This window comes from Ovis canadensis, chromosome 5 (genome assembly GCF_042477335.2).
Source record: "Ovis canadensis isolate MfBH-ARS-UI-01 breed Bighorn chromosome 5, ARS-UI_OviCan_v2, whole genome shotgun sequence".
Lineage (NCBI taxonomy): Eukaryota > Metazoa > Chordata > Mammalia > Artiodactyla > Bovidae > Ovis > Ovis canadensis.
Window position 1 is genome coordinate 20932701 of NC_091249.1, and position 24045 is coordinate 20956745.

At 48.3% G+C, this 24045-nt stretch overlaps 2 protein-coding genes across 3 annotated transcripts in view; one reads left to right on the forward strand and one right to left on the reverse strand.

The window, feature by feature from the left end:
* TMEM38A (transmembrane protein 38A) overlaps window positions 1–9806 on the reverse strand; it is a 27457-nt gene extending 17651 nt beyond the window's left edge. Inside the window, exon 1 of the mRNA XM_069590658.1 lies at window positions 8773–9806. Within this exon, the coding sequence (XP_069446759.1) occupies window positions 8773–9115 (343 nt within the window). The 5' untranslated portion in view covers window positions 9116–9806. The remainder of the gene's footprint in view (window positions 1–8772) is intronic.
* SMIM7 (small integral membrane protein 7) lies at window positions 9015–23219 on the forward strand. 2 transcript variants are annotated; one of them, XM_069590660.1, is made up of 5 exons: window positions 9015–10259; window positions 10342–10383; window positions 10869–10921; window positions 15118–15208; window positions 22134–23219. In XM_069590660.1, exons 1-5 carry the CDS (start codon window positions 10168–10170, stop codon window positions 22147–22149), a joined length of 294 nt encoding a protein of 97 aa, XP_069446761.1. In that variant the 5' UTR covers window positions 9015–10167; the 3' UTR covers window positions 22150–23219. The 2 variants fall into 2 exon arrangements, with proteins under 2 accessions (XP_069446761.1, XP_069446760.1); XM_069590659.1 differs by having other exon boundaries at window positions 10191–10259; window positions 10342–10769.
* Window positions 23220–24045: the final 826 nt, after the last annotated feature.

Consider the following 24045-nt stretch of genomic DNA (forward strand, 5'->3'; position numbering starts at 1 on the left):
AGTGAGAAGCCCAGCACCTCAACGGAGGGTAGCCTCCCTGCTCACTGCAGCTAGTGAGCTTGCCTGCAGCAACAAAGATTCAGTGCAGCCAAAAACAGACAAATCAACAAATCTTAAAAACACAAATGAACCAGAGTTAGGGAATTCCCTGGTGGTCCAGGGGTTAGGACTCCAATCCCACGCTGGGGAACTAAGATCCTGCAAGCCGTGTGACGCGGCCAAAACAAACACCAGCAACACACTAGATCCAGACCTGAGCTCCGCAGCCTCAGCGTCGCTGGCGTGTGAGGCTGGATCACTCTCTGCTGTGGTGGGGCCCATCCTGTGCACTGCGGGATTCAAGGGGCATCCCAGGCCTTGTCTCACTGGATGAAGAAGGAGATGGAAACCCACTCCAGTATCCCTGCCTGGGAAATCCCATGGACGGAGGAGCCTGGCGGGCTATAATCTATAGGGTCGCAAAGAGTCAGACACTTCTAGTGTGGTGGGGACTAAACCACCACCTCACCCTGGTTGTGCCAACCAAAAATGTTTCTAGATATTGCCAAACATCCCCAGAGGACAGATCTGGCTGAGAATCCCTGCTCTAGATGCCTCAATACTGATAAATCCCATAAGGCTGCTGTTGAATAAAAAAGTTAGGTTGCAAAATGATATGTTTATGTATATTCTAGGTATAATACATATGTAAAACAACACAAGCTGCTCCATGCAGTTCATAGACATATGCACACTGGTGAAGGTATACATACAGGCATGGGAATAATATAGGCTGATTTTAGGGCAGTGATCATATCTAGAAAACTCCTGAGAGTCCCTTGGACAGCAAGATCAAACCACTGAATCCTACAGGAAATCAACTCTGAATATTCATCGGAAGGACTGATGCTGAAGCTGAAGCTCCAATCCTCTGGCCACCTGAAGCGAACAGCTGACTCACTGGAAAAGACCCTGATGCTGGAAAAGACTGAAGGCAAGAGGAGAAGCAGGTGACAGAGGATGAGATGGTTGGATAGCATCACTGACTGAATGGACAAGAATGTGAGCAAACTCCGGGAGATGGTGAAGGACAGGGAAGCCTGGCTTGCTGCAGTCCATGGGGTCACAAAGAGTCGACTTAGCGACTGAACGACAACAATATATCTGGAGAGGGAAAGAGGGGAAGGGAGGGGACTGGCTCTGTCACTATTTAAAAAAAAAACAACAACAAAAAGATCTGAAGCAAATCTATGTTCACATCTGGTAACTGTGTAGTGAACACAGGGGTATCTGTGTCATACATATTCTGTATGTTTGAAATATTTCATCATCAAAACTAGAAAAAAAACACAAGGGTCCACCTAAAAGTTGATAAGCAAGAAGGGCTTGGGGTGCTCTCCTGCCTTACCACGCCAAGCCCCCTGGGGGCCCCCACGGCCTGCCCCCTCCCCAGCGGTTGTGAACGGGGACCCAGGAACAGGAGGTCTCACAGCCTAGCGTGGGGCACCACGCGGTTTTATGCACAACAACCCGCCAATAGGTTCTAGAAGACTCTCAAAAGGTCATGTTCATAGAAGCGCTATTCACAATTGCCAAAAGGCGAAAACCACCCAAATGTCCATCAACAGATGACCGAGCAAACTAAATGTGGTCCATCCGCATGACGGAAAATACTCCTCAGCCTTAGAAAGAACTGAAGCACTGACAGGAGCTACAACAGGGGCGGATCCTGAAAACACGCCACGTGGAAGAGGCCGGGCACAACACGGCACACACTGTGTGGCCCCACTGGCGTGAGACGTCCGGAAAAGGAAAAGCCATCGAGAGAGAACGCAGATTACTGGTTGGCAGCGGCTGAGGAGCGGGGTGGGGAACGACTGCTCACAGGGACCGGAGTTCGCTTTTCAAGCGATGAAGATGGTTCTTGAGCTTATACGTTCCATATGCGTGCATGCCCTATTGCTTCAGCCGTGTCCAGCTCTTTGCAACCCCACGGACTGCAGCCCGCCAGACTCCTTGTCCATGGGATTCTCCAGGCAAGAATACTGGAGTGGACTGTCATTCCCTTCTCCTGGGGGTTTTCCCAACCCAGGTATCGAACTCGAGTCTCCTGCACTGCAGGTGGATTCTTTACCGCTGAGCCACCAGGGAAGTCCACATTCCACACAGGTGGGCTCATACAATATGGCCCTTTGCATCTGGCTTCTTTCACTGAGCTCAGCATTTTCAAGGGGAATACTCATTTCCACTGCTGTACTGTATTCCATCATAGGAACAGATCACAAGCTATTTATCCATTTTCTGGCAAATATTAATACATACTATAATCAGAAACCTGCCTCATAAAAGTCGTTTCAGATTAAATCAGCAACACGCTTCCCTTTCTCTTTACACCCTCATTGACTAACCACATGTTCTTGGACAAACCATCTTTTTTTCCCCCAGCTCTTTCCTTCTGTCAGGTGGGAACCCTAATCCCTTCTTTGCCTAACTCCTATCAGGGGTTGGAATCAAATTTTCCCTCCTCCATCTCACCCTGAAGTCACGAGCCCAAAGTACATCCTCTGTGAATCTACTAAGCGCCTCCATTATGAAGCCCAGTGCCCTCTTCTCTCCTCTGGGCATCTATTTAAAACGCTGCCAGCTGAGATTTAATCCTTGGGAGCAGCTGGTGGGTCCTATAGGGGCTGGGTCAGGTGAGGCCCCCATGTTTTGCAGAAATGGATACCTCTGCAACTAAAAATAACCCCCAGGGGTTGAATTCTTTCCAGGATCTTTCCTTTGCCTGCTGGGACGATAAGGTGGGGTGGGGGTGTGGGGAGCTTGGGTTTGCAGGAGCTCCGTAGGCTCCTCACTATGGGGGAAGCCTGGTAGAAAAGTCACACGTCTGGGGTTTGGCTCTGCGGCTCACTCTCCAGTGGCTTTGGGCAAATGACCACCACCACCCCCTCTCACCTCCAGCCTGTTCCCTCTTTTGTCAAAGGGAGAATGAGAGCATTCCCTTCACTGAGTTATGCTGATGATTCAATGCTGTTTATTATCATCTTTATGCTTTTTTAAAAAAATTAAAGGGCATTCCCTTGGCAGTCCAGTGGTTAGGATCCTGTGCTTTCGCTACCAAGGGCCTAGATCAGGGAACTAAGATCTTACGAGCCATGTAGTGTGGCCAAAAAAATAATAAAATTGAACTATAGTATCTTGATTTACAATATAATGTTAATTTCAGATAAATAGCAAAGTGACTCAGCTATATATACATAAATACATACTTTTTTCAGATTCTTTTCCATTATAGATTATTATTAGATATTGAATATAGTTCCCTGTGCTATACAGCAAACCTTTGTTGTTTATCTATTTTATATACAGCAATATGTATCTGTAGCTTCCCTGGTGACTCAGTAGTAAAGAATCTGCCTGCCAGTGCAGGAGATGCAAGAGACACGGGTTCGATCCCTGGGTGGGGAAGATCACCTCGAGAAGGAAATGGCAATCCATTCCAGTATTCTTGCCTAGGAAATCTCATGAACAGAGGAGCATGAAGGCCTACAGTCCAAAGCGTCACAAAAGAGTCAGACGTGACTTAGTGACTAAACCACAACGATGTGTATCTGTTACTCCCATACCCCTATTTCATACTTCCCCTTTCTGCTTGGGCAATCACAATTTTGTTTTCTATGTCTGTGAGCTTTTTATCATTTTCTCTACTCTCCTAGAAACCCTAGAAAGACAGGATGAGTCTCCCCATTACCACAGGAGAAGACTGGGGCCGGTGAGGACAGTCTGCCCTGAGGATCCACAGCAAGGCAGTGGTGGGGAAACTGTCCCCCTGGCTCTTTCCCTTTGCCATGCTTCATTCTAATTCCTTTTGCTGGGTCTTAGAGCAGCACCAGGAAGCAGAAAAATGTGGGTTTCAATTCCGGGTCTGCCACCAAAGCACTCCCCTCTCAATGGGTGAGCTCTGGCGGCTCACTCCCCATCTGGGCCTCAATATAGTCATCTGTAGAATGGGGATGCTGTCTAGAGCAACCAACTGTCGCTGTTTGCTTGGGCTGAGGGGTTTCTGGGGCTTTGGATGTCTGTCTTGGGCAAACCTGGGTGAGGTGGTCACCCAGGGCTATTACTCATTTCAAAGGGCTATTATTCATTTCATTTGTGAAAGATGAAAAGAAATTAAGCTTAGTGCTTAGCAATTATGTGAAGGTTATTTCTGGAACTGGGCTGAAATGGAAAGCACCTGTGGGTGGAGATTTTAGTGGATGGACTGATGATAAAAATCAGATCTGCCTAAGGAAGAAGCACTGATTCTGACCCTATTTCTGATCTGTGATGGGCTGCACACATTCCCTCTCTGGGGGTTAGTGTCCTGTCTGTGGATGGCTGGGAAGTGCTAGAAGATTCCCCGGTGTACTTTTTTTTTTTTTTTTGCTGTACCAGGTCTTAGTTGCAGCATGCAGGATCTAGTTCCTGGACCAGGGATTGAATTCAGGCCACCTGCACTGGTAGCAAGGAGTCTTAACCACTGGATCACCAAGGGCGTCCCCACAGGGCACGCTTAGCACTGCTACCATTCTGTGCTATTTAGTGTGAGATCCAAACACGGGAGGTGTGCTCACAGAGTTTCTGTAAGACAAGTCTCCCTCCCCCAAGCCTTGGTGCTCAGCTTTCTTCCTCACTTGTGGTTCTCTTGAGCTCCCCCCACTAATTTTTAAATGCTCAAACTGCAACGAAGATGTCCTTCAATAGGTGAATAATTAAACCGTGGAACAGTCATGCCATGGAGTATTATTCAGCACTAAAAAGAAATGGGCTATCAAGCCACAGAAAGACACAGAGGAGCTTTAAATGCATATTGCTAAGTGAAAGAAGCCAGTCTGAAAAGGCTACATAGTGTATAACTGCAACTCTGTGACATTCTGGGAAAGGCAGAAGTATAGAGACAGCAAAAAGAGCAGAGGCTGTCAGGGATTTGGGGAGAAGAGGCAGGAGAGACGAACAGGCAGAGCTTGTGGCATTTTTAGGTTAGTGAGGCATTTCTGTGCAATACTACAATGATGGATGTTGTTGTTTTAGTCACAGAAAGTATTGTCTGACTCTTTCCAACTCCATGAACTGTGGCCTGCCAGGCTCCTCTGTCCATGGGATTTTCCAGGCAAGAATACTGGAGTGGGTGGCTATTTCCTTCTCAGGGGATCTGCCTGACCCAGGCATCGAACCCACTTCTCCTGCATTGGCAGGCAGATTCTCTACCACTGAGCCAGCGGGGAGGCCCTATAATGATGCACACATGTCACTATATGTTTGTCAAAATCCATAAAATGTACAACACAGAGGAACCCTTATGTCAACTACAGACCAGTTGAGAATGATGTTGATAATGCAATACAATGATGCTAATAGGGCAATAACGATGCTGACAATAATGCTTGTTCATCAGCTATGACAAATGCTCCCCTCTGGTGCAGAACCTTAATGGGAGGCATGGCTGTGTGTGGAGGAGGTAGTCAGCCTATATGGAAAACTACTTTCATTTTTTTGTTGTGGATCTAAAACTGCTCTAAAAAAATTGTCTATGAATTAAAAAAGAAAAGAATGAAGATATTCAAACAGCTAACATATAAACATGGTTGCAAAGGAAGCTGCAAATCATATTTCTAGCTTCCCTTGAAAAATTAAAATCAGGTGGCGATGCACGTGGCTGGATCTCACCTGGGGACTGTCCTAACCTGGCTGTCTTTCTGCTTTCTATATGTGACCTGCCAGGCCCTTGGAAGCACGGGAGTTTAAGACTCAGTCTAGATTTACGATTCGTAACTGGAGGTAACTGTGCCCCTCTGAAGGGACACTGGCAATATCTGGGGACGTTTTTGGTTGTCACAATTGGGGTGTGCTGCTGGCTTCTAGTGGGTCAAGCTAGGGATGCTGTGAAACATCCTGAAACTCACAGGATGGCCCCCACCACAGAGGATGATCTGGCTCTAACTGTCACTCGTGTTGAGGTTGGGAAACACTGGTGCAGAAAACTGGAACTTAAAATATTGATGCTGGTACCATCCCCTGCAAGTCTGATTTTCATGATGGAGGGGTACTCCCTGCACAATGAGAATCTTCAAAGCTCTCCAGGTGACTCTAATGTGTAGTCATGCTTGAGAACCACTAGTCTGGAAGGCTCTTTGCGTGGATCAGGTCTTAAAGTAGCCACTGACTGTCACTCAGTCATTCCCTCATTCCTTCAGTCATGCAGCCAGCACCCACAACTTCCTCCTCTCTTCTGGCCTAGAGCTAGGAGTCTTAGAGGTGACTCAGATTCGGCCCTCCCTGCCCTATTGAGCTCCAGGTTCTTTCAGCCCATCATTTCTCAAATGTTAGTAAGCTTGCAGGGATCCTGTTCAAATGCAGAGTCTGTTTCAGTAGGTCTGAGTGGGGAGCTTGGCAGTCTGCTTTTCTTAACCCAGGGGTCACAGATGCTGTTCACCTGAGGACCACACGTGTTGTGCTTCATCCTCATTCAGGATTCTCATGAAAGTCTGACCCAGAAAATGCCTGCAGCCCAGGAAACACATTGCCTCATGCCTTACAAATCGTTCTACTACCTCTCACAAGTGCCTTAGACCTGACCACTGACCAAATTCTCTACAGATCTTCATAAGAGCCAGGTAAGGGGACCCAGATTATTGTACCAATGAGCCCATTTCACAGATGAGCAAACTGATGCTCATGTAAGCAAAACAACCTGCCTGGTGTTTACTCACTGCTAAAGGCAGAACTGGCTTCCAGTTTGAAGATTATTCCTTAACAGATTGGCTCTCAGGTTCACAAAATTCCTAGGGGCCCATGCATTCTCTAGCTGGCCCTGCAAACAGCACTCAGACTGCGAAGAAACCTTTACAGAGGCTTAGCAGGAACACCAAACTGGAGGGCTACAGCTAAGCCCAATGCCTCCCTTTTCTAAGGGTAGGCAAGTCCTCCAGAAAAACTGTAGTCATTCTTGGGGTCCAGCAGACCCGGGTTGGAATCCCAAGGCTGTCATCTACCAGCTATGGGACCACAGGTTCACTGCATATGTAAATTAGCTTAGCCTCTATTTCCTCAGCATCCCTAGGGGAGGAGAGCTTGAAACAGGAGCATGCCAGGTCTCTATCCCAGACTTTCTGATTCAGTTGGCCTGGAGTAGAGATGAGATAGGGGAAGGAGGGCCCCCAGGAGCCTCTAAGGCACCCTTTCAACCTTCAAGAACCTTCAGGCTCCAGCACTTCAAGTCCAGAAGGTTTATTCTGTGACTCCAGCAGGAATGTCTCAATCCCTACTGCATGCTCCCAGCCAGCCCAGAGACCGCTTTCCTTCCAGACACTTGTGTCCTACATCACTACCGGGCTCCTGCCCTACACAATTTTAGATCCCCCAATGTATGCTAGGTTCTGTACTTGCCCAAGAGACCTGGTATGAGCCACCAGAAATTCATCTGCAGACAGGAAATACAGCCCTGTGTTCGGGCTAAGACAACACAAAGCTTATTTTGCTTTGCAAAGGAACTGCTTTCCAAAAGCGCTTATAAAGAAATAGGCTCTGGCATGTGGACGAGCTAAAATAGAACAGAAACACTCCGCAGGCAGAGTATGATCCTATTTGCATAAGACTGTGCATTTACATCCATAACGACAGGGGTATAAATGCAGAGAAGTGAGGTCTGGAAGGCAGCCACAACATCGACTGTAATTATCTCTTTTTTCTTTAGGCTTTTCAATTTGATTTTTCTCTTTAATGTACACTAGCACCTATCTTTATCATCTTAAAAAAAAGAAAAGAAAAGCTATTTCTGAGAGGGTACAGGAGTAATTTACATCTAAGTGGGAGAAAAGATCACAAAGTTTCAGGTGATTGGTCTTTTTTCTAAATCTAAAATTCTATTGTCCCTTTAGTTTGCTGTTGTGCTAGAGTTATTAAAATAGGAGGAGATGAATAAGAAACACTCCCTAAGCCTTGTATAAAAATAGGCTGCATTCTAAGGAGGCCATTTACTGTTACTGGAAAAAAAAAAAAAAAATCCAAGACTCTGGGTCTTCCCCCAGCGATTCTCCAAAAGGGTCTGGAGCTGGTGGGAGGAGGCTGACCCCAGATTACCCTGCCCTAGGGCCGGTCCAGCTCAATAAGTGGAAAGGATCCGGGCCAGAGCTGGAAGAATTCCCGCTGGGCTCCAAGATCCGGCACAGCCTCGGCCCAGGCAAAGGGAGAAGAGGTTGCCCCAGAGCCACAGCAGGAAAGCGACATCGGTGTCACTTTCTCTGAACCTGATCACAGCCCCCAGCACTGCCGGCCCTTATATAGACACTCAGCTGCGGCTTTGGCTCTGGCGCCAAGGGCAAGGAGAGAGGTCAGGGCTGCAGGCAGCCAGGACTTGTGACCTGGCCAGCAGAGCCGACCCCCGCCTGCGCCCTCACCACGACCTAGCCCCTCGCCCAAGTTCATGAGACCCTCTGCTGCCAGGATCCCTGACCTCTCTCTCCCCGCATCCTCCCCAGCACCTGTTCCCCACTCCTCCGAACAATCACGTTCCTCTCCTGCATCTGCTTCTCCTCCCCCAGCCCCACAATCCCAAGGGTTCTCTCCTTCCCCTCGCTCACATCTGTCCCTTCTGCCTGCCCCCACGATACCAGAACCTGCCGGCGTCCCCGAACCGACCCCTGGGACTGCTTCCTCACGATCCAGGCCTTTCCCCTCCTCCAGACCCCTGGGTTTCCTGCCGTCTCCCGCCCCGTAATGCCAGCCCTCTTCAGCACCCCGGCGCTGGCTCACCTGGCTCATACTTGAGGTAGAGGATGGAGACGATGAAGTAGCTAAGGTCGAAAACAGGGAAGAGGGGCACCCGCGAGAAGCTGAGCGCAAGCTCGCCCAGGCTCAGCGCCGAGAGCAGCTCCATGGCGCCCACCGGGTCCCACCCCAGCCCCCGGCCCGGTGCGTCCCGTCGCTGGCAACTGCGCCCCCGCCGCTGGACCCGCCCCCGCCCGCCAGGCGCCGCCCCAACCCGGCCCCCGCGGGAGAGGAGGAGCGACCGCTGGCCTCCGGGCGGGTCGTGGGACCGTCCTGTCCCATGGAGCTCGGTCGGTCCAGCATCCCACACTCTCTCTCGAGCCATCATGACCCGATACAGCCCAGCCCGGGGGAGTGGGGTGGGTGGATGATGCCGGGTGCGGGGTCGCTGTGGAGTGTGAGTTGGACACGGAATCTATCCTTGGAGGGGGGAGATATCCGTTCCTCAAGGAGCCCACTCAGGCAGGACGGATCATTCAGGACCCCACTCCTGTGGGGCTCGGTTAGGACCCACGTCCTCTGTGGAGCCCTTGATTCGAGACCTCCATCCCCCCGTGGGACCGGATCACTTGTGAACCCCATACTCCCGTGCCCCATAGGGTCTTTCCGGTCAGATCCCTAGTCCTCTATCGATCCGTCATGATCCCAGCTCTAAGTCATAACTTCTGTCCTCCGCGAGGAATCACGTCCTCCGAGGGAACCGCTCAGTGGGAACCCCCGCCCCCGATAGTGCCCCCGGCTAGTGGGGATCTTGCCTTCCGTGGGGCCCAGGAGGAGGCCCTTTGGAACCCAACAGTCGGAGTGTACATGTCAGGGAGAGCCCACTGCGTCGGGATCCATTCCCCTATGCAGTTTAATGATCAAAAGATCCCGTTTTTCCAGAGGCCGCATCCTTTGAGAACCTAGCCCAGCAGAAGGAAAAGCTGCTGGGCTAGTGGTGTGGAGCGCTGGTCACTCACACGTGGGCGATAGGCTTCCAATCCGTGACCCAATCCTGCCCATAAGGTTCCTTCCCGTTGGATGACGTCATGTTCTCGCCCCGCCCTTTCCTGGTTACGTTCAAGGCCTGGGAGCTCAGATGGTGAAGAATATGCCCGCAATGCGGGAGATGTGGGTTCGAGCCCTGGGTCGGAAAGATTCCCGGAAAAAGGGAATGGCAACCCACTCCAGTATTCTTGCCTGGAGAAGTCCATGGACAGAGGAGCCTGAGGGGTTACAGTCCATGGGGTCGCAAAGAGTGGGACACGACTGAGAGACTAACATTTTCATTAACACCGGCTCTTCCTTTAAGGGGCTTGGCCTGTAGAAGGCGGGACCCTGCCCGCCTTGGTCTTTGATTGGCTCAGCCCTCTCCAGAGCTGCTTCCAGATTGGTTGGTTCATGTGTCTCTCCCCTCCCTCCCCGAGGTTTCCGCTTCCTGTTCTGACGGACGCGCCTGCCGTAACGATGATCGGGGACATCCTGCTGTTTGGGTAATTAGGGGGACCAGAGGATGGGACGTGAGGGCCCTGTACGGTGGGGGGCGGTCTAAGTAACCGTATTCTTTCTCTGCAGGACGTTGCTGATGAACGCCGGGGCGGTACTCAACTTTAAGCTGTGAGTAGGCCGCGTTGGACCGTGGCTCCATCCGCGGGAACCGTAGCCCCGCCCCTGCGAGCGTGAGCCTGCCCTACGACCCCGGCCCCGCCCCCAAGTCCAGGACTCTAGTTCCGCCTCCATTCCGGTCCGTCCTTCTCCGATCCTCTGCGCCACCGCAACTTGAAATCCAGACTTTCAGTTTCCCCAGTATCCCTCTGCTCGGACCCATGAGAGCCCATCCCCCGAGAATCTCTTAGCCCTAACGTGTATCCTCAGCCCCACATCTGGCACCCTCGGACCACCGCCTCCACCCCGTCGATGGCTGTAGTCATAGCTATGATTTGCGGGGCAAGTGGTGGTCCAGGGAGGATCACTGAACTGCTCGAAGTCACAGCAAACCAGCGGTAGGGCTAGAACTCTCCTCTGAGCTGGGGATCAGGGCCTGGAGACCAGGTGATGTGTTTGTCCTACTGAAAGTGGACGCTGTCTGCTTCTCTTTGTAGGAAAAAGAAGGACACGCAGGGCTTTGGGGAGGAGTCGAGGGAGCCCAGCACAGGTAAGGCCTCCTTTCAGGACTCTGAAATTGGTACATTTCGGAGAGGACAGTTTTTTCTCATCAGTTTTAAGTGTGTGTGGTGAGGGTGGCCGGAGTTTGTGCTGTTCCTTCTACCCACCTTTGTCATCCACTTGTTTCTCTTACCAGGCCTCCTTGCATAGGTCAGCACTCATATCACTTTTTACAATTATAATTTTCTTCTGTGTGTGCTATCATCTGGCTAGTATCTACTTCTCACACTTGGTCTTAAGCTCCAGAAAAGAGGCTCCAGCTTGTTTTGGCTTCCTTGTGTCCTTGAAGTTCCAACATTCCAGTGTGAATGAATGAATATCCTCACAAATAGGTATTTTCTTCAGAATGCTGTTGTTATTGTTCAGTCGTTCAGCTGTGTTCAGCTCTTTGCAACCTCATGAACCAGAACCCTCACAGGGCCCCCACAGGCTTCTCTTTTCATGGGATTCTCCAGGCAAGAATATTGGAGTGGGTTCAGAATGCTGTAGACCTATTTAATTTTCAATTAGATTAATTTAATTTTCAATTAGATTAGCTTTCAAATAAGCCAGAAGGTGTCATATAAAAATTCAGATGTAAATCAGAACATTCTACAACTTGGAGTTCAAGAGACCTTTTGGCATCTGTTGAATGGGAGCTGAGAAGCAGAACCCCATCGAAGTGGGGCCTGTGGACTCTAGCTTATCCCAGCCTCCGCCCCCTTTATAGCATTTTACCCGCCTGGCCTCTGGTGGCTCTTGAATATATACTTGCAGCTAAATTGACTCATGCAACTATTTGGAGTCTAATGGGACCTGTACCTGACTATTACACCCATTCATCCCTTCATTCACCTAGCACTGATTGAGCTCCTGTTATATACTAGCTACTGTGCTGGATGCTGGGAGCACAGCAGGGAACAAGACAGAGGTAATTCCTGCCTCTGGGTTGTAGTCACACAGAGTGGGACAAACAGTCCCTCAACAAAGAACAGACAGTAAAGGAGAAGATGTAGGCTAGCAATGGGGTTGCTGCTTCAGCTTCCTTGTATGGAGGGAAGGCCCTCTGAGGAGGCGGCGTTGTAGCCAAGCTCATGGGTGTCATGAGGGAGCATTGCATGGGGACAGCAGGAACCCTGAGGAGCTGTGAATCGGAACAGACCGTCTGACAGCTCTCCTTTATCGGGGGCTGGCCTGGTGGTGGCTGCCTTGTTAGGTGCTTCCTACAGGTATTTCATTCCACCTCTGTTTCTAAAAGGTAAGGAGCATTTTCCTGTGTTAGGAAACTGAGGAATGAGGAAACTGAGGCTCAGAAATGGAGCTCAACTTTTTGGTGGCCACCGAGCAAATCAGTGACAGCATGAGGATTTGAGCCTGGGTGTTTCTGTCTCCAGAGATTGTCCTCTCAGTCACTAGACCATTCATCTGTCAGTCATTCATACACGCTTACATTCGTTCAGCACTTGTGTGCGCTGCTTACCCACTGTGTAAGGCACTATTCTAGCTTGGAGGTAGCAGGGGCACTGATGACAAGGATGGTCAGAACAGTGACTTTCCTCTGACTGGGGGCTTCTTGCAAGGCTCCTTCAAGCTAGGACTCTGTGTGGGCTGATACCCCTGCAGAGAATGCTCCTCCCTGTCCATCATCTGCTTGATTGACCCCTAATATCATAGTGACTTCATTTACCGAGAGCATCCTATATAATGGGCACTGGGCAGCAGACTTCCCAGTCCCCCATCATCCCTGTTTACACCAGAAGAAACTGGGGCACACATAGGCCCAAGTCATCTGCGCGGAAGGACAGTAAACTTCAGCCCATATGTAACATCCGAGCTTATGCACTTAATCAGTGAGACTTCTGACCCCACCCCACTCCTGACGCACGCCAGGTTGGGTACCCCGTTATAGCTCCCACGGCACTCACAGTGAATTATCAGTTATGTGGTTACTTGTTTAGTATTTGTCCTCCCAGTGAGCTCCTTGGGGCGGGGATACCTGTCTCATTCCTCCCTGTACCCCCCAGACTAGTGGCCTTTAATCAGCCTTTGTTGAGAGGGAGAGAGGCCATTTTTGTGATCTGGGCTCAGAGAAGGGCCTCACCAAGCAGTGCCTTGCAGACATCCTGGGGATGGACCTGTCTCTGACATTTGTAGTCCGTGCTGGGCCAACGCTATGGAGGGTGTGTTATATGTCACTAACCCCGTAACTTGGACAACACTGTTGTTTAGTCACTCACTTGGGTCCGACTCTTTGCAACCCCATGGACTGCAACCCACCAGGCTCCTCTGTTCATGGGATTTTCCAGGCAAGGATACTGGAGTGAGTTGCCATGCCCTCCTCCAGGGGATCTTCCCCACCCAGGGATCAAACCTACGTCTCCTGCGGCTCCTGCATTGCAGGTAGGTTCTTTACCACTGAGCCACCAGGGAATCCCCTTTGGACAGTGCTGGACTTGTCTAAACTATGTTGAGCAAGACCTTGTGCTACTTCTGTGCTTGGATGGTGCAGCAGCGCCAAGTGGCCATCAACGTTGGGTTGCTCTGGAAGTTTCCGAGCTCCTACCTGGCATTCCATACTTCCCGGACAGCCCTGGTCTATGGATGGCACTTGGGGTGCCACCCTTGTAGAGCACCTCGTCTGGATGCCTCATCTCATTCTGGAGGCCTTAAGAGGCTGGGCAGTCAACCCAAAACCCCAGAGAAAGGTTCTGGAACCCAGGTCTCTGGAATCTTCTTTTCCCCTAATATTTATGGTTTGTAGTTGTATCAGATCTTAGTTGTGGCACGCAAGATCTTCCTTGTGACATGTGGGATCTTTCGTTGTGCACAGGCTTCTTTTGTCTGATGTGTGGGCTCAGTAGTTGCAGCTCACGGCCTTAGTTGCCCTGAGGCATGTGGGATCTTCTTGCCCCAACCAGGGATCTAAGCTGCATCTCCTGTATTGGAAGGCAGATTCTTAATCCTTGGACCGCCAGGGAAGTCCCTCTGGAGTCTTCATGTACCAAATTCCCTCTCCTTGGAGTGGTTTCTTTTCTTGGCATCAGTGTGTACTAGAGTAAGTCATCACCAAAGCAAAGCTCTTGTTTACATGTCTGAGTTACTAGGCTTTTTCAGTTGTAAGGGGTTTCCCTGGTGGCTCATATAGTAAAGAATCCGTCTACAATGCAGGAGACCAGGCTTCAGTCCCTGGGTCGGGAAGATCCCCTGGACAAGCGACTGGCTACCCACTCCAGTATTCTTGCCTAGCGAATTCTATGGAGAGAGGAGCCTGGCAGGCTACAGTCCATGGAGTCAGAAACAGTTGGACATGACTGAGCAACTAACACCATCACTTCAGTTGTAAATCCTGGAAACCAGCTCAAAATGTGTAAAGCGAATGGAAACATCCAAGGGTAGCATGATCTTCAGACACATGTGGATTCAGAGCTTAAAACAGACCTGTAGCATGTGGCCCTCCCCAGCTCTTCTTCCTCCTGGGTTGGCTTTACTCTCAGGCTGGCTTGTGTTAGTAAAGAAGACCCTCGACACACATTTTTTCTGTGGAGGGCCAGGTCATAAATAGTTCAGGCTTTGTGGGCCATCAGTCTCTGGTGCAACAGTTCACCTCTGTGATTTGGAAACTGCCATGGACAATATGTAAATGAATAGGCATGGCTATATTTTAATAAAGTTTTATTTACAGACATTAAAATTTGAATTTCATGTAATTTCGTGTGTCTCACTAAAAGCTTTGTTGTTGTTGTTTTTTAATCATTAAAAAAAAATTTTATTCGCTCATGGGCTATACAGAAGTAAGTAGCAGAGGCCAGTTTTGGCCTGTGGACCAGCCATGGTTTTCCAACCCCTGCCTTAGAGAGTTGGGCTTCCATCTTCACAGCCCAGCAACCCTGGTAGAAAGCAGGTGCCTCTTTCCCAGTAGTTGGGGCCACAGTCGCAGGGCCAGCTCTCACTGGACAGATTTGGGTCATGTGCTCTTCCCTGAGCTACTCAGAGGCTGGGGGCTTGGTCCTCTCTGGGGGTTGGTCATTGGCAGCTATAGCCTGAGTGCTCAGGGTTGGGGAACAGAGGTGGCCCAAAGGACAAGCCATGCTGTTGCTGGGATACGGGGGCAGGGGGTGTGGGGCGGGCAGGGGCCACAGAAGCACACTGCAGTGCTGAAAACAGAAGTGTTAGCCCTGCTTGTGAAAATGCTTTCTGACTTCCCAGGTGACAACATCCGGGAGTTCCTGCTGAGCCTCAGATACTTTCGAATCTTCATCGCGCTGTGGAACGTTTTCATGATGTTCTGCATGATCGTGTAAGTCCAGCCCGCCTGTCTCCTCCATCATTATTGCTCTCAGTGTCGTTCCCTAGAATGATCCTCCTGATGGTCGTTCTCTGTCCGCCCAGTCTGCACTTTTGTGTCATGATTTCTGCTTTCAAAGTAACTATGCTCGAGAGGAAACAGGGGTCTACAGGAGTTAAACTATGTCCCTGCAGTCCAGGCTGAAGCTTTGATTAGAACATGGCGTTCTCCAAGTCCTGGCTGTGCCCGGGGCCTTGGCGGGAGCTGTCAAGAGATGCCTTCCCTGGAGCCTGTGGCTCCGTCACCTCTTGCCAGCTCTGTTGTGCTTAGCCTATGCTTGGCGTTAGCCAAAGTGGAAACTATGGCTTGAGACCAGTGTGCTGCTGGGTTTTGCTCCCACCCTGCTGGAAGCCAGCAGAAGTGTATTCAGAAATTATTTCTGGCTTATATGCCTATTTATATTTATATTTTTCTCATTAGGTGAAAAATACCCGGTTGGATTGGTTTTCCTTTCAGTGTTAGGGCCATAATTCCAGTGCTGCTGTTAATGAATTATGACACTCAGGGGAAGCAGACTCAGGGGAAAAGAAACAAGAGCATCAGGGGTTCTGGGGCATGCTGGGCCCATCCCTGTGTCCTTTCTCTAAAGAGGAAGAGAATGAAAAGTTGGCTGTCTTGAGTCATTGAGATGCTGTCTTCAGTCATTGAGATGCTGAATTTGGGGTTGCTGGGTGGTCCTTGTGTCAACCAAGTAGCTGTTTAAGGGAATGATTCTAGGATGTAGGAGGTCAGGTGAGCAGGGGTTTCTGTGCCACTAGAAAGTATTTTAGAGCCCGGAAAGAGGACTGTAAAGTATGCCTGACAAGTATTAATTGCTCACTTATGTCTTGACTCTCTGCAGTCCCATGGACTGTAGCCTGCTAGGTTCCTCTGTCCATGGAATTCTCCAGATAAGAACACTGGAGTGAGTTGCAATGCCCTTTTCCAGTGGATCTTCCTGACCCAAGGATCAAATCCGGGTCTCCTGCATTGCAGGCAGATTCTCTAGTGTCTGAGCCACCAGAGAAGCCCAAAAATAGGGGCCTAGAAAGGCCCCTTTGGGGAGTTTGGATGAGGCCTACCTAGGTACAAAGAGGGCTCATGAAGAGATCAAGGAATTTGCAGGAGTGTAGGAAGTATAACTAAGTCCTCACAGAAAGTAGAAGTGTTGGGGAGCTCCTCCTTCATTCATTTATTAGTATTTATTCACAAGTGTCTGTCGAGGGCTGTGCTCCAGGATTACAGTTGAGACCGAAACAGCCACAGTCCCTGCCTTCAGTGAACACACTGGTCGCTCATACGGTTAAGAATCTGCCTGCAATGCAGGAGATCCAGGTTCAAACTGTGGATCAGGAAGATCCACTGGAGAAGGAAATGGCTACCCACTCCAGTATTCATGCTGGAAAATCCCACAGATGGAGGAGCCTGGCGGGCTACAGCCCGTGGGGTCACAAAGAGTCAGACACAACTGAGCGACTAACATTTTTCTGTCAGTGAATGCACAGAATAACAGGGCATAGCAAGAAAATAGGAAAAAAATCAATTGCAAGGTGGAGAATTGAAGGGGGAGGCTCCCAGTTTAGGATGGTCAGGGAGAAGCTAAGAAGATGCCATTGAAATCAAGACCTAAAGATCGAGAGGAAATCTGCCTTTTACAGAGCTGGAGAGAGGCATAGTAGTGCCAGCAGTAGCATGTGCAAAGGTTCTGGGGCAGAGGAGAACTCATTATGTTCTCATCATTTTCTCTGTCCATCGGCTTCATCATCCTTTCTTACCTGACCAGCTTTCTTCACTACTTGTCTGCTGGCTTGTGGCCATCAGGATGGTAGCCTCAGGCTTCGTAACCTCTCGGCTCAGCCCAAGGCTAGCTTAGCCAGTAGCCTAGGATCCTGATTTTGATTGTGACTTTTTATAGCTCCCTGACCTAAGCCAACTCTTTCAGCCTATGCTCTTGAGTGAGGGAAGCTTTTCTCCAGAAAGGGCTCTGTCAGGGAGGGTAGCGACCGACTCTTTCAGGCTGTTAAAAAGTGGAAATCACCTAAATCTCCAAGAATAGGAGAAGAGTCAGGTAGCTCAAAAGATACTCATATGACCAATGGTGATGACATCATCACTGATAACATGTCTACACAGAATTTTTTTTTCTTCTTTTTTTCTTTTTGGCCATGCTGCATGGTTTGTGGAATCTTAGTTCCCCAACCGAGAATAGAACCTGGGCCCTCGGCAGTGAGAGTGTAGAGTCCTAACCACTGGACCGTCAGGGAATTCTGCCTCCCCACTCCCACCCACACGCACACCCAGGAAAATGTTTAGAAAGTAAAAAGGTGGGCTATCACCTGCAGGTACACTCTGGCGTCACACTCTGGTGTTGTGACTCGCACACAGTAACACTGACTGAATGCTGAATGAGTGAGCGAGGGAAGTGACTGCCCGTGCGGAATCTGGAGGGTCTAGTCCAGCCTGTCCACTGAGGCAACCGTGCTGTGACTGCTGAGGAAGGCAGCGGGTCCAAGGGGATGGTTCACTATTCTGTACGCTCACTTTTGTAATTGTTGGAGCTGAGCTCAGTTGGAAATTTTTAAAAAGTCCTAAAAAGCTTGAATCAACCCTGAATTTTCATTGGAAGGACTGATGCTGAAGCTGAAGCTCCAATACTTTGGCCACCTAATGCACAAAGTTGGCTTATTGGAAAAGACCCTGATGTTGGCAAAGACTGAGAGCAGGAGGAGAAGGGGGCGACAGAGGATGAGATGGTTGGATGGCATCGTCGACTCAATGGACATGCTGCTGCTGCTGCTCTTGCTCCTGCGTCGCTTCAGTTGTGTCTGACTCTGTGCGACCCCAGAGACGGCAGCCCACCAGGCTCCCCCGTCCCTGGGATTCTCCAGGCAAGAACACTGGAGTAGGTTGCCATTTTCCTTCTCCCATGCATGAAAGTGAAAAGTGAAAGTGAAGTCGCTCAGTCGTGTTCGACTCCTAGCGACCCCATGGACCGCAGCCTACCAGACTCCTCCGCCCATGGGATTTTCCAGGCAAGAGTACTGGAGTGGGGTGCCATCGCCTTCTCCTAATGGACATGAGTTTGCGCTAACTCCAGGAGATGGTGAAGGTCAGGGAAACCTGACGTGCTACAGTCCATGGGGTCACAAAGAGTCAGACGTGGCATAGTGACTGCACAACAGCAACAAAAAGCTTGAAATATAGGGAGAAATGGAGAAGACAATGGCAGCCCACTCCAGTACTCTTGCCTGGAAAACCCCATGGGTGGAGGAGCCTGGTGGGCTGCAGTCCCTGAGGTCACAAAGAGTCAGACACGACTGAGCAACTTCACTTCACTTCACAGGGAGAAAGGTGTCTGAATGTTTAGAGACCAAGGGCACTGATACCTGCAACTTTGAAACATATCCAGAATTATGTAGATGGATAATTGGGTGGATGAACGGATGGATACATGGTAAAGTGAAGCGTTAATTACAGAGTGTAGGTCGTGTGTTTGTGGGTGTTTGCTGAACTGTCCTTTTAACTCTTCTTTATGTTGAAATATTCGTAAAAAATTATGGGCAGGGGAAGATAGGGAGAAAAGGAAAGTGTCAAGATTTTAAGTAAGAAGTGGAAGTCAGTCTTCACAGTTGAGTATTTTGTAGTATTTTCGTATGGTTGTGCACCTGTCACCTCTAGTCCCAGGATGTTTTCATCCACTGCAAGGGAAACCCACTACCCATTGAGCAGATCCCTCCCGTCCCTCCCTTTCCCGCCCTTAGGCAGCCACTGACCTCCTTCCTGTCCCTGCTGGATTCGCGTGTTGTCATGTTCCACGCTGATGGCGTCACGTGTGGCTTTTGGTGTCTGGCTGCCTTCGTTCAGCAGAACGTTGTCTGCGTTCTTCCATGGTGTAGTGTGTGTGTCACTGTTTCGTTTCTTTCTGTGACTGAATAATAGTCCATTGTATTGATAGGCCGCAGTTTGCGCGTCGGTTGGTGGCTATTTGAGATGTTCCCACTTTTCGGCTATTTTGAAGGATGCTGATACAAACGTTTGTGTACAAGTGTTTATGCAGACTTAAGTTTTCAGATCTCTGGTATATACCCAAGAGTGGAATTGCTGGGTCATATGGTAACTATATTTATCCTTTTGAGGAACCGCCAGACTCTTTCAAAGTGGCTCAGCAATTTACATTCCCACTAGCAGTGTCTGACGGTTCCAATTTCTGCACGACCTTGCTAATGCTTGTTATTGTCAATCTTTTTGATTATAGCCTTCCTAATGGATGTGAAGGTTGATTTACATTTCCCTGACAGTTAATGACATTGAACTATTGGCCGTTTGTATATCTTCTTTGGTGAAATGTCTGTTTGGATCTTTTGCCAGTTTTTAGTTGGATTATTACTAAAGTTGTAATTGGAGGGGTTCTTTTTAAGTTCTGGATACCAGTCCCTTATCAGGCAAATGATTTGAAAGTATTTCCTCCCATTTGGTGGATTGTCTTTTCAGTTTCTTGATGGTGTCATCTGAAGCGCAAAATTCTACAAATTTGATGAAATCCAGTATGTCTGTTTCTTTTATCGCTTGTACTTTCTGTGTTATAGCCTCAAAGTCATTGCCTCATCCAAGGCTTCCCTGGTGGCTCAGACGGTGGTTCAGATGACAAAGAGTCCACCTTTAATGCAAGATACCTGGTTCGATCCCTGGGTCAGGAAGATTCCCCTGGAGAAGGGAATGGCACCCTACTCCATTATTCTTGCCAGGAGAATTCCATGGACAGAGGTGGGTCAGAGGAGCCTACAGTCCGTGGGTCGCAAAGAGTCAGATACGACTTTCACTTCACTTTTCAACCTAAGGTCACAAGGACTTTCACCTAAAAGTTTCTTGTAAACGTTGTATAGTTTTAATAATTGGGTCTGTGATCCATTTTGAGTTAACTTTTGTGTATGATGTGAAGTAGGGATCCAGCTTCTTTCGTTTGTATGTGGTGTGACTTAATTGTTCCTGCCCCATCTGTTGTTAGTTTTTCAAATAACCGTTTTTATCTTGGAAAGAGTTAGGTTTATAGAAATGTTGCAGAGATAATACAGAGAATTCCCTTATACTATTAATTGACAGCACAAGGGTTAGGGGAGTCGACTGTCCTCGTAGTTGAAAATCCAAGTGTAACTTTATAGTTGGCCCTCCATATCCGCAGTCCTGCATCTACAGATTCATCCAACCTTGGATCGTGTAGTACTGCAGTGTTTCAGTTCAGTTCAGTCGCTCAGTTGTGTCCGACTCTTTGCGACCCCATGAATCGCAGCACGCCAGGCCTCCCTGTCCATCACCAACTTCTGGAGTTCACTCAGACTCCGTGATGCCATCCAGCCATCTCATCCTTGGTCGTCCCCTTCTCCTCCTGCCCCCAATCCCTCCCAGCGTCAGAGTCTTTTCCAGTGAGTCAACTCTTCGCATGAGGTGTCCAAAGTACTGGAGCTTCAGCTTGAGCATCATTCCTTCCAAAGAAATCCCAGGGTTGATCTCCTTCAGAATGGACTGGTTGGATCTCCTTGCAGTCCAAGGGACTCTCAAGAGTCTTCTCCAACACCACACTTCAAAAGCATCAATTCTTTGGTGCTCAGCCTTCTTCACAGTCCAACTCTCACATCCATACATGACCACAGGAAAAACCATAGCCTTGACTAGATGGACCTTTGTTGGCAAAGTAATGTCGCTGCTTTTTAATAAGCTGTCTAGATTGGTCATAACTTTTCTTCCGAGGAGTAAGCGTCTTTTAATTTCATGGCTGCAGTCACCATCCGCAGTGATTTTGGAGCCCCCCAAAATAAAGTCTTCCACTGTTTCCCCATCTATTTCTCATGAAGTGATGGCACCAGATGCCATGATCTTCGTTTTCTGAATGTTGAGCTTTAAGCCAACTTTTTTGCTCTCCTCTTTCACTTTCATCAAGAGGCTCTTTAGCTCCTCTTCACTTTCTGCCATAAGGGTGGTGTCATCTGCATATCTGAGGTTATTGATATTTCTCTCGGCAATCTTGATTCCAGCTTATGCTTCTTCCAGTCCAGCGTTTCTCATGATGTGCTCTGCATAGAAGTTAAATAAGCAGGGTGACAATATACAGCCTTGACGTACTCCTTTTCCTATTACTGTTGAAAAAAATCCAGTTAACCAAACCTTAGATCCTGTAGTACTGTGGAATTTACTATTGAAAAAAAAGACAAAATCCACGTATAAGTAGTCTGGTACACGTTCCAACCTGTGTTGTTCAAGAGTCAACTGTGTATATTTTTAACAACTCTGTAGTTTTCCCCTGTAGGCCTGTATCATAACCTGTATACCCATTCCCAAACTTCATGAACATTGATCCAGTTTCTAGGCCTCTCTTGTTCCAGATTTTTTCAGTTAGCAGTTCTCTAATAATTGTTTACTCAAAGGTCTTTTTCATTTATGAAAGTCACCACTGACTTGCCGTGATAGAGCATGGGCTAAAATAAGACGTAGATACTTTTTAGAAGAGTTACTTTTTTTAACGTGTACAGTTGAGTGTTAAGTGTGTTTACGTTGTTGTGTAATAGAGTTACTTGTAAAATCAGAAAATGATGCAAAATAATCTTAGTAATAGAATGTGTCTGACTCTTTGCGGTCCCATGGACTGTAGCCCACTGGGCTCCTCTGTCCATGGAATTTTCCAAGCAAGAGTACTGAAGTGGGTTGCTATTTCTTACTCCAGGGGATCTTCCTAACCCAGGGATTGAACCTGCCTCTCTGAGTCTCCTCCATTGGCAGGTGGGTTCTTTACTACTGGTGCCACCTGGGAAGCCCATAGTAATGGTAACCAGAAAATATTTCCTGACAGCATTTTCAAGGCTACAGCTTCCCATCCTCATGGAGGTTTGCCCTCTAACTTTTCCAGGCTGTTTGGTTCCTGAGCTCCAGACGCAGAACCGAGAGCACACCTCCTGAGTCTCTCTTCCTCCGTTCCTGACGACTTCGAGAATGTTTCTGACCGGAAACCGAGTGACCTTCCCAGAAAGTCCAAGCTTGTGGTGGGTGGAAAAAATGTTCGCCAAGATGCACACGGTTTCCCAGCCACATCGCTGTTTTCTTTTCAAAGATATTTTCACTTTGATCGCTGCCTTGAAATGCTGTCTACTTAAGGAGTCTGAGGAGAGTGTATGTAAAGGGCTGGGATAATGTTGCATTCCCCAAAGATAAAAGAACCTGTTTAATCAGAGCAGAATCTCTCTTCTACCAGGCTTTCCCTGGAAACCCGTTTCTGTGTCTTTCTTGGTTTATTTTTAATGACCATCCTTTTTTGGTTCGAGTGACACGGACTTGTAAAAATCTTTCTTACCCAGGGATCTGAAGCAGAAAGGCTGGCGTTTTGGTTTGATGCAGCCTCTTACTGCACTGCGTTTGTGATGACTGAGCAAGTCCATTGTTGCTGGGTCAGTGTCCAGATTCCTTTCCCATCACAGTGGGCTGTGCTCGGCCACACGGTGCCACTAAGGTTGCCCCAGGACTTTGAGGGTGAAGTATTACGGATTCCCATGGAAGAGAGGTGCAGAGCAGTTGGCAGGGTGAATGGGGGTTTTAAGAGAAACTTTGCCTTGCCTGGAAGCCCTCTATTAAAGTAACTTTTGGGGACCATTAATTGTAGAGTCTTTAGAATGAGAGTGATTTATGTGGTGGTACTGGGATCCAGTTCTGAAAGCTTGGGTTTGGGGGTCTGCTTTTTAAGTGGATGATTTCAAGATTGACAAACAATAACCCTCATTTGAGGAAATACAGCATTTTGCACAGAAGCTTCTTTGAATCCAAGTCTGAATTTTATCACCAATGTGGCCGTCTGGTGGTCAGCACCCGGATCCTGCAGGTGTTTGATTTATTTGTTGTGATGTGTGGAATCCAAGCTTGTAGGTAACCTGGTGGGAGGAAAAAATAAATATGAAGGCTTTTAGAACTAAGTAGGATTGAAAATAAAGCTCATTTCTAAAAAGGGCCTTTTGTTTATACATTTTTTTAACCAAGAAGTTGACTTTCTTATTTTACTCATTATTTTTTTGTTACTGTCATTGGGTTGTTTAAAAATTATTTTATTGAAGTAGAGTTGATTTAAGATGTTGTGTTAATTTCTACTATAGAAGTTGACTTTCAGTTTGAGTTGTTGCAGGCTACACTGTGGGGAACACCTAGGGTTTGTTTTATTATGGAGGCTTTCAAAAAGTTAGAGAAGAAGCATCGTTAGATATTCCTTTTCAGATTTTGTTCAGTATATGTTGGGCACGAATTGGGCAATTAAGATTTTGATGGGCTGCACCTGGAAGAATAGAAGGAGCGAGAGAGAATGGAGGGCTTTTGCTAGGCGAGGTTCACAATCAGTTATCTTGTTGCTCAGCTAATTCGTTCTGTTGGGTTGGCCAAAAGTTTCTTTCAGTTTTCTCCATAATATCTTACAAACCCAGACAAACCTTTTGGCCATCCCAATACTTCATTGCTTCTGTCATTTATTCCCTGATCAAATCCAGGCTGAGCATCGTCCCATGGTTTGTAAGTTGCAGGGAACGGGGCTGCTGAATTGAGCTTCACCCAGGCTGGTATTCTCGTCAGCAGGAACAGACATGCCAAGATCTTGGCTGGTCAGTCCTCAAGCCATATGAATGGTACGAGGAAACCTCTCTGCCTTATTCAGACCCAATGCTGAGGTTTCAATGAAGCGAGGCATTTGTGCATCGTGGAGATGAATCGAACTCAGAGAAGAGAATGCTGTCATCGAGATTTTGCTTCAATAGTTGTATTTTTCTCTGGAGAACTATCATCTCATT

What these genes read in the sequence shown, in the direction of transcription:
- SMIM7 (XM_069590660.1), top strand. Translation starts at nt 10,168, where the DNA reads ATGTGTCTCTCCCCTCCCTCCCCGAGGTTTCCGCTTCCTGTTCTGACG. An exon ending in GCGGTACTCAACTTTAAGCT is followed by an intron (nt 10,384 to 10,868) that starts GTGAGTAGGCCG and finishes TTCTCTTTGTAG; the next exon opens with GAAAAAGAAGGACACGCAGG. An exon ending in GTCGAGGGAGCCCAGCACAG is followed by an intron (nt 10,922 to 15,117) that starts GTAAGGCCTCCT and finishes CTGACTTCCCAG; the next exon opens with GTGACAACATCCGGGAGTTC.